The sequence below is a fragment of the Canis lupus genome, chromosome 27 (assembly GCF_011100685.1).
Source record: "Canis lupus familiaris isolate Mischka breed German Shepherd chromosome 27, alternate assembly UU_Cfam_GSD_1.0, whole genome shotgun sequence".
In the NCBI taxonomy this organism is placed as follows: Eukaryota; Metazoa; Chordata; class Mammalia; order Carnivora; family Canidae; genus Canis; species Canis lupus.
Window position 1 is genome coordinate 7,241,433 of NC_049248.1, and position 15,900 is coordinate 7,257,332.

Sequence of the window (15,900 nt, forward strand, 5' to 3'; positions counted from 1 at the left end):
AGGTACTTGGAGTTGTCAGAAGCATAGAGAAAGAACATAGAATGGTGGTGGCCAGGGGCTGGGGAAGAGGAGGGAAAAGGGGAAGTTATTGCTTAATGGGTATAGAGTTTCAGTTTTGCAAAAGAAAAAGAGTTCTGGAGACAGACACCGAAATTGGTTGCACCGTGGCATGAATATACTTAATGCCACTCAAGTGTGCGCCGAAAAATGAGTAAGATAGTAAATATTATTTTATGTGTGTTTACCACAATTTTTAAATTGGAGGGGGGAAAATGATTTTTTTTAGAGGGAGGGAAGGGCAGAGGGAGAAGGAGAGAGAGAATCTAAAGCAGGCTGCCCCCAGCTCTCACAACCCTGAGATCATGACCTGAGCTAAAAATCAAGAGTTGGACTCTTAACCGACTAAGCCACCTAGGCACCCCCTACATGCATGTTTATACCAGCTTTATCCTTAATTGCCAAAGACTAGACACGACAAAACGTCCTTCAGCCAGTGAGTGGGTAAACACGTTGTTGTAGTTCTCCTCAACAACAAACAGGAACAATCTCCTGATACCTGCAACAACACAGATGTTGCCTGGTGGGTGATGTTCAATGAAAGAAGTCAGACCTAGAAGGCAAAATACTCTAAGTATGGCATGAATACAGTTACATGAATTTGGTGGAAAAAGAAAAAAAAAGAAAGCTATAGGAAAAGAGAAAAGGTCACTGGCTACCAAGACTAGAGGCTTGGGGAAAATTCACCTACAAAGGAGCACAAAACTCTCGAAAGAGGACACTGCCCCATAGTCTGTGGTGGTTACATGGCTCTCCACTTTTGTGGAGGCTCTTAGACCTGGAAGGGTGGCCTTTACTGTATGTAAATTACACCTCGATAAATCTGACTTTTAAAAATAATAATGAAAGCCAGCTATGTGCTTCTTTCATGCAGTATATCTGAAACAAACCCAACACGGACCGGTTGAGAATGTGAAAGAAGATACAATGAGCAAACACTAACCTGAAAACGGTGAGGTGCCTAAATATTAATGTCAGATTTTAAGGCATAAGGCATTGTTAAAAATGACCAGTCATTACCTAAAAGGAACAGTTCACTAAGATTCAACATTTCTAAAATCTAATTGCAACGGCTCAAAATAAAGCAAAACTGGATAGCTTTACATGAAGAAATTAACAAATTCATCCCCACTATAGAAAAATGTAATACAATTCTCTTAGTAATGGGTAGTTGAAGCCGACAAAAAGAAGTAAGTATATAGAATATTTGCATAGCACAATTAACGAACTTTTGAATTAAGTGTATATAGAACCCTGTACCAATCAGAGAATATATTATTTTGGAGCCTATGTAGAATTGCAAAACAGATCATGTAGGAGGCCAGAAACAAATCTCCCCAAATTTCTAAATTGGAAATCAAGGGGCACCTGGGTGGCTCAGTGGTTGAACGTCTGCCTTTGGCTCAAGGTGTGATCCTGGGGTCCTGGGATCGAGTCCCGCATCAGACTCCCTGCAGACAGCCTGCTTCTCCCTCTGCCTGTGTCTCTGCCTCCCTTTCTGTGTCTCTCATGAATAAATAAATAAAATCTTTAAACAAATAAGTAAATTGGAAATCAATGTAGTTACAAAAGATAACCAGAAATTCTAAACATCTGGAAATTTTGAACACACTTTGATAGGTTAAGAAAGAATTCCATGGAAAGTAGAAAATCCAAAGAACTAAATGAAAATGAAAATATCAAAATTGGTGTGGCTAAGACAGCATTTAGAGGAAAATTATGGCTTCAAAAATGTACATATCAGTCAATAAAAAGTTTGAGAAATCAGTGCTGGTGAAGACAAAAACAAATGATCTTACTATTTCTCAACATATACAGGGAAATGAAAGGAATGGCCAACCATTTCTCTAGATGCTTTGCCCCTTAATCAGAGGGTCTATTCGGTCATAAGGAAGAAGAATACCTCATGTACAGATGTTCAGCGTTGGTAAGGGAGCCTTGTTAACTAAATGTTTATGTAATTGAAATTATCCAAAGAAAATTAAAGATGAGTCGTGGTTTCACATTGTCCATATTACCTTCATGAGTACACACATAAACTGGCCTTTTTGGACAGTGTACCACCCTGTATAGGCTTCATCCATGAAGTTCTCTTGTTCTCAAGCAGGATGATCTGTTCAAACCATCCACCATCTACCAACCATCTACCCTGCCTAAGCTGCTAGGGTGAATTCAAAATTGAACCAAGTCAGCTTTGAGGGGCTCTAAAGTGTGGTTTGCCAGGGGGTCTAGGCAGTAGGGTGAAGTGCTAAGAGTTAAGGTTGGCAGGATAAACGTGACATGCCAGGGGGAGGAATGTCAGCAAAGGTTTGTAAGCAGTGAAATTATTAGCATAACCACAACTTTAGGGCAACGGCATCCCAGAACAGCCTACCTTCTTGAGTCCTGAAGTCATCCTCAGCAAAGATATTAAAGTTGCCACACAGCCCACAGGTCTTGTTGAAGTATCTGTCTGACAGCAGGACTTGAAAGTTGCCATTGCCATCAATTCTGGCCACAAAGCCGTAGGCCTCACTGGACAGCTTGTAGTAGCCAGCCTCGGCCTCTAGATACAGCCCATTGGAGGCGTAGGGCATGGAGATGCTGGAGGGACAAGGAGGAGCTCAGGAAGCGTGCTTCTCATGCATTTCCTCCATGTCCCTCCACCTTCCAACCCCAACCCCATGCTCCAGGGCTGGGACCTTGGTGCAAAGTCTCCTTGACCAGGAGTCGGGATATGGGGCTTTCACCCAGTCCTGCCACTCACTTTCCCTGGGCACATTTACTTCCTGTCTCTGGGCCCCGGCTCCCTCATCTGAAAAAACAAGGGGGGTTGCAAAGTGATCCCCAGGGTCCATATTAACCTGAACATTCTGGGCTTCTGACTTACCTTTGGGTCCCCTGCAGCATGGTACCATTGACAAACAAATGAATGTCGAAAAATTCTCCGAGATACACGGAGAGGCTCACTCTTTTGCCATTTTGGAAACCCCCTGAAAGAGAAAAGAGTCAGTAACTATGATTATTACCAAAAAAGCCGGGATATTTACCTCTAATCATCTGATGTACATCATTAATCCCATCTCATGGAGAACTCTCCCCAAGGACGTAACAAATGAACAACAACAAAAAAATCTTCCCCCAAATATAATTTACTCACTCATTTTTCCCTTCATCTAAAAATACTTATTGCACGCCTTCTGGATACATAGTCCACTAATAGTCTCTTCTATTTCTCAAAAGAAAACTGTAATAGCATGATCCCTGGGACGCTCAGTAGTTGAGCATCTGCCTTTGGATCAGGTCATGATTCTGGGGTCCTGGGATCGAGTCCCACATCAGGCTCCCCACAGGGACCCTGCTTCAACCTCTGCTTATGTCTCTGCCTCTCTCTCTGTCTTTCATGAATAAATAAATAAAATCTTTAAAAAAAAAGCATGACCCCTTCTTCTGGGAGCTTACCATCTAAGTAAGAGAAGGAGGCAGCAATTGACCATACTGTAAGGCAGTGAATAAAAGCAACATTGTGAATTAGCGGTAACAGGTACCCCAGGATAGAGTTATTTAATATGTCCTCTTAGGACAACCCAAATCAGAATCCCTGGGCTCTTGTTTAAAATGGAGACTCGTGAGTTCTGTCTCAGTTTACTGAATTTGATTCTCTAGGAGACGGTTAGAGATCCTGCGGGCAAAGTGCCTTGATCCACATGGGAAACTCAGGAAGGAGGCAATAAATGATTGATATTGCCATGAGATATGTGTGAATAGGCGAACACAAGAGAAAATCGTCTCTGAACAAGGGTTCAGCTGTGAGAGGCAAACCCAGAGGCCTGCAGAGGCCAGGGTGGGAGCAGTGACCTAAAAGCAGGGAAGCAAGCAGGAGCCCCATTTGGCACAGCACCATGGAGATTCATCCCACTGCGGGTCCCTGAGAACTGGAATCTCTAAAGATAACCGACTGGCCACAGAGAGTGAAGGAGCCAGAGGGAACAATGTAGAGTCTGAGTCTTAAGCCTCAGAGCTGGGAAGTTGCTAAAAATGAGAAAGAAAGATGAGGGGCAGCAGCAGACACAGAGATGGAAGATGCTGGAGAAGAGGGAGTCAAATATGGAGTTCGACGCCTGAGGGTCCTGCAGAAACGGGGCAAAGAACCCAGGCAAAAAGATAGGCTTGAAAATGAGGAAATATTCCCTCTCCTAGAAGAGTGTAGGCTCCAGTGGCTCAGCAAAAGAAGAGGCAAGAATGTCTGTGGAACTGGGGGCACCTCGGTGGCTCAGGTCATGATCCCAAGGTCCTGGGATTAAGCCCCACATCGGGCTCCCTGCTTGGCAAAGAGACTCCTTCTCCTTTTGCCCCCCTTCCTCGTGTGCTCTCTCTCTCTCTCTGAAATAAATTAAGTAATAATAATAATAATAATAATAATAATAATGGAATGTGGAACTAAGTGCAGGAGGTGGGAAGGTATGTTTGCATTAGATGGGCTGCTGCCATGGCTTGGGCCACTGACCAAATCAGAGAGAAAGAGTTCCCCAGCTGAGGCTTGAGCTGGACAGAGCTGCCGGAGGACAGCGATGAGCTATTGTAATGCACACGTGCACACACGCACACACACGTGCACATGCACCCATGCACTCACATATACACATGCACGCACGCACACACACATACACAAGCACGCACGCATACATGCGCGCACACATACACATGCACGCACGCACGCATGTACACATACACGTGCACGCAAGCACACACGCACGCACACACCAACCAGAAAATACAGTCGCTTCTGCTGAGATCTCGGTGAGGGAGTCACGGGTAAATAACTGGCCCATTCTAAGAGTAGATTCCTGAATGATCCACAGCCGCTCAGGGGCCCCCAGAGAAGGCCCCCAGACCACCTGCAGCCCACAAACCACGGTCTGCAGAGCTCCAGGCCACATTAAAGAGGGTGTTGTCCTGTTTCCCCGACGAGCTTGCCGGCTCTGCATTTTCACTTAGAACAGTTTTGCAGCAAGCAAATCTTTGAATAGTTAAGCAAACTTTCTGACGGCAAGAAATTAGCCAAAGATAAACAAACACAACCACCCAGAGAGGTGATCCGACAAAGGGAGCAAAGCACTAATGGCAGAATCTGAGCAGTGGGCATATGGATGGATGGTCGCCGTCTCAGTCTTTCAATGTTTCTACATGTTTGGACATTTCCAAGGTAAAATCTCGAGAAAACAAGCAAATGGGACAGCCTGGTGACAACCCTCCCCAGAGCCTTCCATGCCCCTGGGCCTTCGCAGTGGACCGAAGACCAGCTCCCTTCCCGGGCCTCCTCTGGAGCCGAGCCTACCCGACAGGGCACGGCTCCGTCTACCTCCTGCCTGCAGGAGAGGGTGCATGATGAGCCCAGGAAGCCGGAGGCTCTGGGTCCCTTATGACCGTAGAACCTGTCTCCTTATCAATGTGATTTTCCTTGCCCTCCATGGCCAGTGTCACAGAGCAGATGGACAGGCAGTCCTGTCCCTGCTTCACCGGGTTAACTTCAGCCAATATGTTGCCTCTGAGCCAAAGGCATCTCCTTCCTAGAAATGAGAGGAATCCCCATGTGCCTCTCCTGCAGGCTCTCCCATCCTCTCACGAGGATTCCAAAAGGCTCTGGAGAGCAAGTCAGCCAGGGAGCATGTAGCTGGAGGGTGGGTAGGAGACGCTCTGGATGCAACCAGGCAGCTTGGGGTGAGCCACCACCCTGCAGCTGTCAGAGCTTTCGAGGGTGTAGAATCACCCAAATAGTCGCTTGCTCCATGGAGGGCAGGTGCCCTAGGAAAGCCGAGCTCACTATCCCTGTAAGGGTGAAAGGCTCCCACTGTGTGGGGGTGCATGGGAGCCCCCACTCTTTGCAAATAAATAATAAAGGCAGCCTGTCCCCACTGATAGTGGGACTTGGATCCACCCAGGTGGCTACCCTCGGGATAACTTGCCCATCGTCACAGAGCCAGTGAATGGTGAGACAGTTGGGACTCTCAGACCAGGCGCTGGTTTAAGTATTTGAAGAGCTGGCTCTATGTGCCCAGGAAAGATCAACATTGGGAAGCCAGGGAGCATTGCTGAACAGAGACTGTGTGAGGCTGCGCCTGTCAGGGGAAGGGGGTGGCTGGCTGCCCAGGATCATCACTTGTCCAGGGGACAGTGCGAAGGGGGCGGGCACTACACTGTGAAGAGCCTGCAGGATTCCTGACACTGGACATCAGAGGGAGGCCCTAAGAGCAGTCACTCCACACCCAAAGCAGGTGGGCAGCAAGGAGATTTTTGGAAATGTGACCTGGAGAAGACTTCAATACAGAAAAACACACCATGGGGGTACCTGGCTGGCTCAGTTGGTAGAGCATGCAACTCCGGATCTGAGGGTCATGGGTTCAAGCTCCATGCTGGGTGTAGAGTTTACTTAAACATAAAAATCTTTAAGAGAGAGAGAGAGAGAAACAGTATGGCAGCAGGAAAACTCTTGGGGGATGGTCTAAACAGGTGGCTTTAAAAACCTTCTTGCTTATTCTCCCCTGGGTGGCTCAGTTGGTTAAGCAACCACTGAGGACAGGGTCCCAAGATCGACTCCTGCATCGGGCTGCCTGCTCAATGGGGAGCCTATTTCTCCTTCTTCCTCTGCCAACCCCCTGCTTGCGCTCTCCTACTCTATCTCTCTGTCAAATAAAAGCTTTTAAAAAAATAAAAAGACAAAACGTTTTTGCCCAGGAAGCAAAGTAAAAACGCAGTTTACTTCATGACCCAATATGCACACACCCATATGTTTCACATCCCTTACCCTTTCATGTGCCGTGCCCTCTGACACCTAAGGTTTTCTATTCTATTCCATTTAATTTCTTTAAATGCTGGTTACATCCATTAATTTTAAATCCATATGTTATGACTCACTTTGAAAAACACTGATGTAAAAAAAAAAAAAGAAAAGAAAAACACTGATGTAGAGATAGAGAAACTGAAGCCTAAATTGACAACATGGTTTGTCCACCCCAGCAAGAGTGACATTTGTGGCCAGGCACCTCTGTGTGGTGGGGCCTTCTGGTGTATGGCAGGCTAATTAGCAGGAACACCGACCTCCAGCCACTCAATGACAATAGCATCCACCCCCAAATTGTGACAATCCAAAATGTCTCCAGATCCTGCCAAATGTCCTCTAGGAGAAAAATCAACCAGGTTGAGAACCATTGGTTTATGCTGTTAACACGAGGCAGAGCCCATCCCCAGGTTTCCTGACTCCAAGTCTAAATCTCCTTTCGAAACACAAAGCTGCCTAACGGGGCCTCTGAGTGCTCTGGATTGAGTTAACCACTAATACAGGAGGGAACTCCGGATTAGCCTTATATTTTATTTGCTTCCTTCCCTCCCTGCAGAACGCAGGGGAGGATCTGATGATGTACAGCCATCAGGACAACGAGCTTATAAATTGCCAGTGAGCCCAGGAGGGACTCTGTAGACAAACAGGTTAGCGCTTCCTATAACCATTGAGAGAAATGGGCTGGGTGTCCCCCACAAGAGGCCAGAGCAAACCAGGGAAGTTCTCCCCATGGTGCTGTCTCTCGTCTGGCCTCATGAACTCAGTGACCGAGGGGACTAAGTGAGGGAGCAAGGCTTTCCCCCACATGTTGGATGGGACATGTACTGGGTAGCGAGCTGGCAGCTAGAACCAGGGTCAGATCTGGTGCTTTCCTGGACTTTAGAACGCGAAAATCACTAATGTGCATTTCTAACAAACACTCTACCTCCACGCCTGTGATTCTAATGCAGGTGATCATGTTACAAATGCCAAAAAACAGGGATCTGGTCTAATAGCGTCATTTACTAATATGGAAACTAAGGGTCCTCTGGGTAAGTGACTCAACACGGGTTGGTTGTTCTACGGCTCTCTCTGGGCTGGCTTGGAACCAGATCCTACAGCTTGCCTTGGGAAGAGCAGTCTCTGAGCAGTGGGCATCAGGACTCCAGTGGTCCCTGTGCCTGGTTCCTGGACCTGTGGGCCGCGGGACCTGTGGCCGTGGCCTGCCTGGACCTGCCCCGACCAAGAGCCAGGATCAAGGAAAGGCTCTTTCCCTTTGCACCAGGTGGTCCTTCATGCTTAGACATAAACACTTTACCCAGGATGTGAACAAGGTCCACAAGCCCTCTAGAGGAATGGAAATCTGTGATTTGGAAGCAAGGAAACAGGATGTCATTGGAGAACAATGGGGCAGAGGTGTATGTGAGGACAGACATGCACGTGTAAATTGGAAGTGTCATGTTAAGCGTGCCTGACCCTGGTGCCTGGTGCCTCGGGCCCTGGAAGCAGAAGTGCCAACCCACCCTCCCCAGCCCCAGCCTCCTCAGATTACTCCTCTCTTCCCAACACTCTCACCACCAGCAGCACCAAAAATACAAAAGTAACCACCCATTCTCTCTGATGTTAGCAGCATGAATTTTGGTGGGAATTAAATGAATCTGCGTTAAAGTGTGATTAACCCAGGACTGCCTGGGTGGCTTAGTCTGCTAAGTGGCTGCCTTTGGCTCAGGTCATGATCCCTGGGTCCTGGGATCGAGGCCCACATCAGACTCTCTGCTCCGTGGGGACTCTGTTTCTCCCTCTCCCTCTGCCCCTCTCCCTCACTCATGCTCTCTTGAACCATCTCTTTCTCAAATAGATAAATAAAATCTTTGAAGATTTGAAGCCTGCTTTAGGCCAATTACCTGCCAGAAAACTGACAGCTGACAAGTTGTTTTAAGAACAACACAGGGGCTCCTGGGTGGCTCAGAGGGTGAAGTGTCCACCTTCAGCTCAGGTCAGGACCCCAGGATCCTGGGATCGAGCCCTGCAGCTGGCTCCCTGCTCAGCAGAGGGTCTGCTTCTCCCTCTGCCTCTCCCCCTGCTTGTGCTCTCTCTCTCTCTGAAACCCCAAAAAGGATGGGCAGAAACGCCAGGCCTCAGACACAAACCCAAGCTAATGTCCCCCTGACCTTGACAGACACAGCCTCCAGGGCCCCGTGGCCCCATGGCCCACCATGTTCACGTCCAACAATTGGACACCCTGTGTTAAGGTGGCTACTTTCAATCACTAATATTGGGGTAACACTTCACACTTTCTCTCCCTTGATTCTCACAGTATCTCCATCTTAAAGATGAGGTGGTGGGAGCTAGGATGCATGCCCACTTCCCTAAGGACTCAGTGAACAGGGGGAGCCAAGACCAGTGCATGGTTTTCTGACTGTAACTGTGGCTCTTTCTAAGCTTCCTTTTCCACTGGGGGCAGAGCCACCACCTGCTAGGGGATGGAAAACAATCGGTCCCCACCCCCACGAGTGGTTGAGCCCAGAGCTGGACTGAGCCAGAGTGGTCAGGGGGCTTCCTGGAGGAGGTGACAGTGACAGCCTAAGTTTCCCTGCCTGTGAGGCGTACCCTGAATGGGGAGGGGTCCGGAGTGGGGTTTTAGATTTCATTACACCTTGTTTCAAATCCACCTCCAGGATAAGGAGTCCGCCGCTGGAGTCAAGACAGCAACCCCTAGTGTCTCCATATAGTCCCCCTTCCCAGAAAGTCTCCTGAAGCCAGAAGCCGCACAGTGGAGAGGGTGTCACTTGTCCTTCAAAATCTTTTCTCCTGTCACTCCTAATCCTCTATTCCCACTGATAGCCCAGACTCATCTTAGAGAAGGGGTCTTATGTAAGAGGCCTGTATGGAACCCCTCTATGATTTTTTTAAGATGTGTGGAACTAAGAACACATAGAAAGATCAGAAGATGGTTTCAATGTCAATTTCCTAGTTGTGATATTTGAGTATAGTTTTGCACAATGTTACCAATGAAGGGTAAACTGTTGTTGTGTTTTGTTTTTATAACTGCATTGAATCCACAATTAGCTGAAAATAAAAATGTTAATTTTTAAAAAATAAATTAATCTTAGATATTATCTCCAGGACCTTTTGGATATTTTATGGAGATACAAGAAGCCACTCTGGGTTGTGGGTTGTGTTTTTTTTTTTTTTTTTTAATAGGGAAATTAAAAAGGAAGAAATGGTGTTTGCCTTGTGATGAGAACTTTTAAGACTTGCTCCCTTAGGAGCTTTGTACACCACATGGCAGTGTTAGCCCTGGTCATCATGTTGTACATCCCATCTCCAGGACTTATCTTAAAAATGGAGGGTTGTATTTTTTGACCACCTGTATCCAATCCCCCTTCACCCATTACCTGCCTCTGATAACCACAAATCTGATGTCTTCTTCTAAGAGTCTGGGTTTTGTTTTTCTTTTCTTTTCTAGATGCCACATAGAAGTGAGATCATACAGTATTTTTCTCTTATTTCATTTAGCATCATGCCCTGAAGATCATGTTGCTGTAACTACACTATGATTTTGAAGGTACAGAAATCCACTTAAAATAAACATTGGGGCCACCTGAGGCAGGAGGGGCTTGGTCCTGAGCCTCCCAGGGAAGGTGAGGGGTTGCTTTTTCTCCACAATTGCTCTCTTGAGTCACTACCCAGTTGCTGCCTCTAAAGCAAGGGGTGGGTGGAGGGTAAGTTCAGTATTCTGAATGACTTTCTCCATTTGTCGTGCGCTAAGGATATCTGTGGTCCTTTTCACATTCCTTGCCTGGTTATCATGGCCAAGACCACCCTACCTATTGCCTTTCTCACTTTCTGGACCATATTTGGCAAAGTAGCCTTTCCCTCTTCACTAGACTAGCTCCTCACTGCTGCTGAATCGAGGAACAAACTCCCTATCAGGCCGTCAGTCTCACCCCCTGACCCAGCCTTTCTTCCTGCTATTCCCCAGCCCCATGCTTCTCAAAGTCTCGTCCCCAAATCAGCAGCAGCAGCAGCAGGCAACTGGGAACTTATTGGAAATAAGCATTTCGGGATCCCTGGGTGGCGCAGCGGTTTGGCGCCTGCCTTTGGCCCAGGGCGCGATCCTGGAGACCCGGGATCGAATCCCACATCGGGCTCCGGTGCATGGAGCCTGCTTCTCCCTCTGCCTGTGTCTCTGCCTCTCTCTCTCTCTCTGTGACTATCATGAATAAATAAATAAAATCTTTAAAAAAAAAAAAAAAGGAAATAAGCATTTCAGGGGCACCTGGGCAGCTCAGTGGTTGAGCGTCTGCCTTTGGCTCAGGTCATGATCCCAGAGTCCTGAGATTGGGTCCGGCATCAGGCTCCCCATAGGGAGCCTGCTTCTCCCTCTGCCTATGTCTCTGCCTCTCTCTCTGAATAAATAAATAAAATCTTAAAAAAGAAAGAAATGAACATTTCAGTCCCTACTCCAGATCCACTGACTCAAAAACTCTGGTGATGGAGCCCAGCAACCTGTTTCTCACCAGCTCTTGCAGCGATCCTGACACAGGTTGTTTGAGAACCTGGTGCAAGCCACACTCACCTCCCCGTGGGGCTGCCGGGCTGCCGTGAGAGGTCATCCACCCCTCCAGCCTCCTCCCTGCACTCAGGCTGTCACCCCTGCATGCAGCACACACACACACACCCTGCTCTGTCCTTTCTGCCCAACAGAACCCCTCCCCCAAGGCTCCTCCCATGCCATGCTTTTCATGAAATCAGGGAGGCTCTTCAATACAACACGGCACCGGGCTTTGTGAACCCCCATGGTCAGGGCTGCCAGAGACCCCAGTGAGCCAAGCACCAGGAAACAAAGATGAGTGGGACATGGTCCTTCCTCCTCCTCATGGTGGAGGAGGAACAATTGCAGCCTAGTGAATTTGGGGCCACTGAATTCACACTGAGACAGAGTTTCTAGCAGAGGTAGGGCAGGTGGCGAAGGCATAAGGAGCAGCCAGAGAAGCAGGGGAGCCTCCTAGTTACAGCAGCTGTCAGACCACGCAGCAACCAGACAGCCCACCGTGCACTGAGCACCGAGGGCTGCATCCAGCCTGGGAGACCAGTGCAGTGACCGCCCCTAGAGCCCTCCTGCCTGCATCTGGGTAAGGGTCTGAGTGTTGACAAAAACATACCTTGACCAAACCTGAATTGGGCTCCTCTGAGCCCACCTCTCAGTTAGGTCCCCACCTTAGGCTTTGTCCTTGGTCTGATTAGTTCAGTTTAGTAAGAATCTTGCTGGGTCAGTTTATCAAAAATCCCTCATCCTTAATATCTGACCAGTTCCTCACACCCCTCCTCAATATCTTATCACCCCAGCCCGCCTTCAGCAAGAACCCTATCAGGCGGGCTTATCCAGATGTTTTCCCCGATGTGTTCCCCTTTGATTTTCCATCCACTGACACCACCACCACCACCACCCCGCCGCACCCAGCTCCTTGGCTGTAAGTCCCCACGTGGTCTTGTTATATTTGGAGTGGAGCCCTCATGTCTCTCCCCTACTGCACCCCCCTCATGGCAATGGCCCCTCCTGAATAAAGCCTTCCTGACTCTCTTTACCAACAGTCATGAAAAACTGCTTTAACAACATGGGTCTTCCATTGCCACATCATCTCCCCGAGGCTGCAGACTCTGTCTTTGCTAGGTTCTGCAGCATCCTCACTCACACGTCACACACATCTGATCCATTCCCAGTGTGAAGATCACTAAACCACAATCTTCCACCACCACCTCCAGCCCCACTCCTAGCCCTGGAGAGCACCCTCTCTCCTTAGTGCAGAAGAACATTGATGCATCCTGACAAGTGCAGATCAAAATCCAGCTCTTGCTTTTATTAACTGTCAACCCTTGGCAGGATCATGCCACCTCCTCAGGCTGGACTTTTCATTTGTAAAACAGGGGGCTGCACCCATATGCACATCTCAGAACCACCGTGGGGTGCAGAGGTAATGCAGACACCATACCAGCACTCCTCCAGGAGCACATGAGGTGCTCAATCAACATCGCTAGGTACCCTGAATTCCACCAAGAATGTGGCAATGACCCCTCCCAAGTGCCAGGAACTCTGTGTGTTATGGAGCATCTTCTGGTTCATCGTTTTTCTTGATGTTTTACAGCTCCCAGAGCACCAGCTGGACACAAAGCAATGGACACAACCACTGGAAAGACATGAAGACTCTCTCCACCCCACCAGGCTCCCAAGAGAGAGACCTGGAGGGAAGCTCTAGGTTATAGAAAGGCCATTCCCGTCTGTGCTTCTGCAGGAATCTGCAAGCTCAGGCGCTGTCATCAGAATACCCCCACAGCCCTCGCCCTAGGGTTGAGCTTAGCTGACACCTGCTCTGGATCCCCCCACTTGAGTGCCCCGGACTCACCGATAAGTGAGATGGAGTGTTCCTGGCAGTCCCCAGCCAGGAGGTAACTGCAATCTCCCGCAAAGCTGTACATGCTCTCATCAAAGGTGTTGATGAAGTCACCTCCGAAGAGGCTACATCGGGCCATCGATGACCTTCCAACAGTCCCTTTTGTACAAAGTTTCCCTGGAGGGAGAGACTGCAGGTGAGCACATCTGGGATCATCAGCCCAACCCACTCCCGCCTTATAGAAATCAGGCTGTGTCGGATAAAAATTGGGCTGTAGGGAAGTACTTTCCATCCTAAACAAGACTAAAGTTGTTGCTTTAGGCCCTCAAAAATCACCGAGGAATCATAGCAATAATAAAGTAACAGCTCTACAGGATATCTATTTATTTTAAGACATTTAGTTACTGATTTAAAATGTTAATACATGCTTATCAGAGAAAACTTGAAGAATACAGAAGAAAAATACAAATAGGATAAAGTTATGTTACCAACATTCAGCAATAACTAGAGGTAACATATTAGTTTTCTCTTTCTATCTCACAGCATATATACAATTACAGATTTTTTACTTATTTGTAATTATCCCATACAAACTGTATAACCCGTCTGTTTCTCAATGGATTGTAAAGAATTTGTCATACCATTTTTGTATACTTGCAAAACATGATTTGTAGTGACTATAGTATATTTTGCATCTAAATATATACAGTGTGACTTCCTACTGTTAGCATTTTTCCAAATTTTTTTAACATAAGTAGATTGTAATGAGCATCCTTATACATAAATCTTCTAGTATATCTTGAACAGTTTATATTCAAATAAATTAGTATGTGTGTTCAACTCATAGAATCTATGAAGTGTTAGCTCCCTTAGGGCCACATGCTAACTCCCAGGAGTTAGCCACTCCTCCTGCCACTTCCCCACCGGCTGTGTGTGTGTGTGTGTGTGTGTGTGTGTTGTCATCAGGTATGGCACCAAAGAATAAATTTCTAAGTTTTCTGGATCCACTGGCAGAGGACTCCCCTAGTCAGAAGATGTAGAAGTTATGAAAAATGTACATTTTTCTCCACTCTACATTGTGAGCAGCAGGCTGGATGTTGCTGGCCCTGAGTGGTCTAAGTGGGGACAGAGAAGGGTCCCTCTTGCCATTCACAGACTCAGTATCTCAGCAAGGGAAATAAGGCAGTGTAGTCCAGTGAAAGAGTAGTGGCCTGGGACCAAGGAGAACTGACCTCTTAACTTTGCTTTATGTGACTTTGGAGCATTTGTTTTTCCTCTCTGACCCTCAGTCTCTTTGTCTGTACTCTGAGAGGTTCAACTAGATGACCTCAGCAATCTCTATCCAAGTCTTAGATTCCTTCTTCCCCAGCCTGCAGCCCCATCATAGAGGACTGTTCTTGTGTGGCCCTTGTGCTTCTTAATTGTCCAATCAGAGTAGGCATTTGCAGGGACCTGCTCCTTGGGGAAAACAAGCCAGGGGCAGGGGGCTCTGAAGAAGCTTCAAGAGAGGAGTTAACCAGTGACTCTGGCAGGCCCAACACAAGCCTAACCCAGGGTGGCCACACAGGTGAGCTCCAGACACACCTGCTGATTCCTGAAAGGGAGTTATTCCAAATGGCCCTGAGACAGGAGTAAAGAATGGAAGCAATTTGGTACCTACCTGGCAAGATGAGGGCCAGAGCCAGCAGCACCCTCACAAGTCTGGTAGGACTCATCTGCCACGAAGCAGGAGAAATGATTAGTGATCACCGTCCTCGCAGAGAGCTACTGGTATGTACTACTGTCCGTGTGCAAAGTGGGAAGAATTTTTTTTTTTAAAAAAAGCAAGAAAAAAGATTGATCCTCACTGGCCCCTGTTTGCCCTTGAACATGGAGTGCTGGTCCCAAAAAAAAGCTCCCAGCCAGGACCAGGCCCAAGAATAAGAATCACTGTGAGCCAGATCCCAGATGCCTTTCCCCAAACCGTAGTCCCAGAGCCCAGACAGAGGAGGAAATCTCTGCCTCTCCTCTCTATGCCTCCAGGCCAGCCTAGCCCCTCATTACCCCGCACTCCTGCACCAGCTAGGAGCTGACACGCACCTAATTCCCTCCTGCCTCTTCATCCTTCCACGCCTGGCAGCAAACTGGAGAGAAGGAGCTATCTCATGCTTCTGCTCCCACCACAGGCACCCACACATGGAGAACGCTCAACAACCAGATTTGCGGGTCAGTCCCCAGCGCTATACCATGAGCACGTGGCCTAGTGCCAGCCCGGAGGAGCGGCTCAGGCAATGAGCTGATGAATGAACAGGAGTCTGGTAGCCCCAGGCCCAGGCAAGGCCCCCCATAGCGTGCCCCTCTCCGGAGAGAGACCGTTGACCCTGGCTGCAGAGCACACTCCAACCCCTTAGCGCCCCTGCCACAGCCCTCTCCTCTTGAAAACGTTGTTAAATGGGTACAGAATCTATCACCTGAGATTTGCTGGGCCGGGGTTCCTTTCCTACCCAATTCCTCATCCAACCAACCAAAAAGAGACAAACCCGATCTGTCATTCGCCTGTGAGAGGAACACTTCAACGTCAGGGATAGTCACGTCGTGGCCTCAGAGCAGGTGACCCTCTACAACCTCCCAACACACAGGTAGATCAAGCTGCTCCCAGAAGACACCCAGACG

The 15,900-nt window shown here is 48.0% G+C and overlaps 1 protein-coding gene across 1 annotated transcript in view; it reads right to left on the reverse strand.

The window, feature by feature from the left end:
• VWF (von Willebrand factor) overlaps nt 1-15,900 on the reverse strand; it is a 138,067-nt gene that overhangs the window by 121,811 nt on the left and 356 nt on the right. Inside the window, 4 exon segments of the mRNA NM_001002932.1 lie at nt 2,432-2,640; nt 2,927-3,029; nt 13,261-13,425; nt 14,909-14,963. Of these exon segments, the coding sequence (NP_001002932.1) occupies nt 2,432-2,640; nt 2,927-3,029; nt 13,261-13,425; nt 14,909-14,963 (532 nt within the window).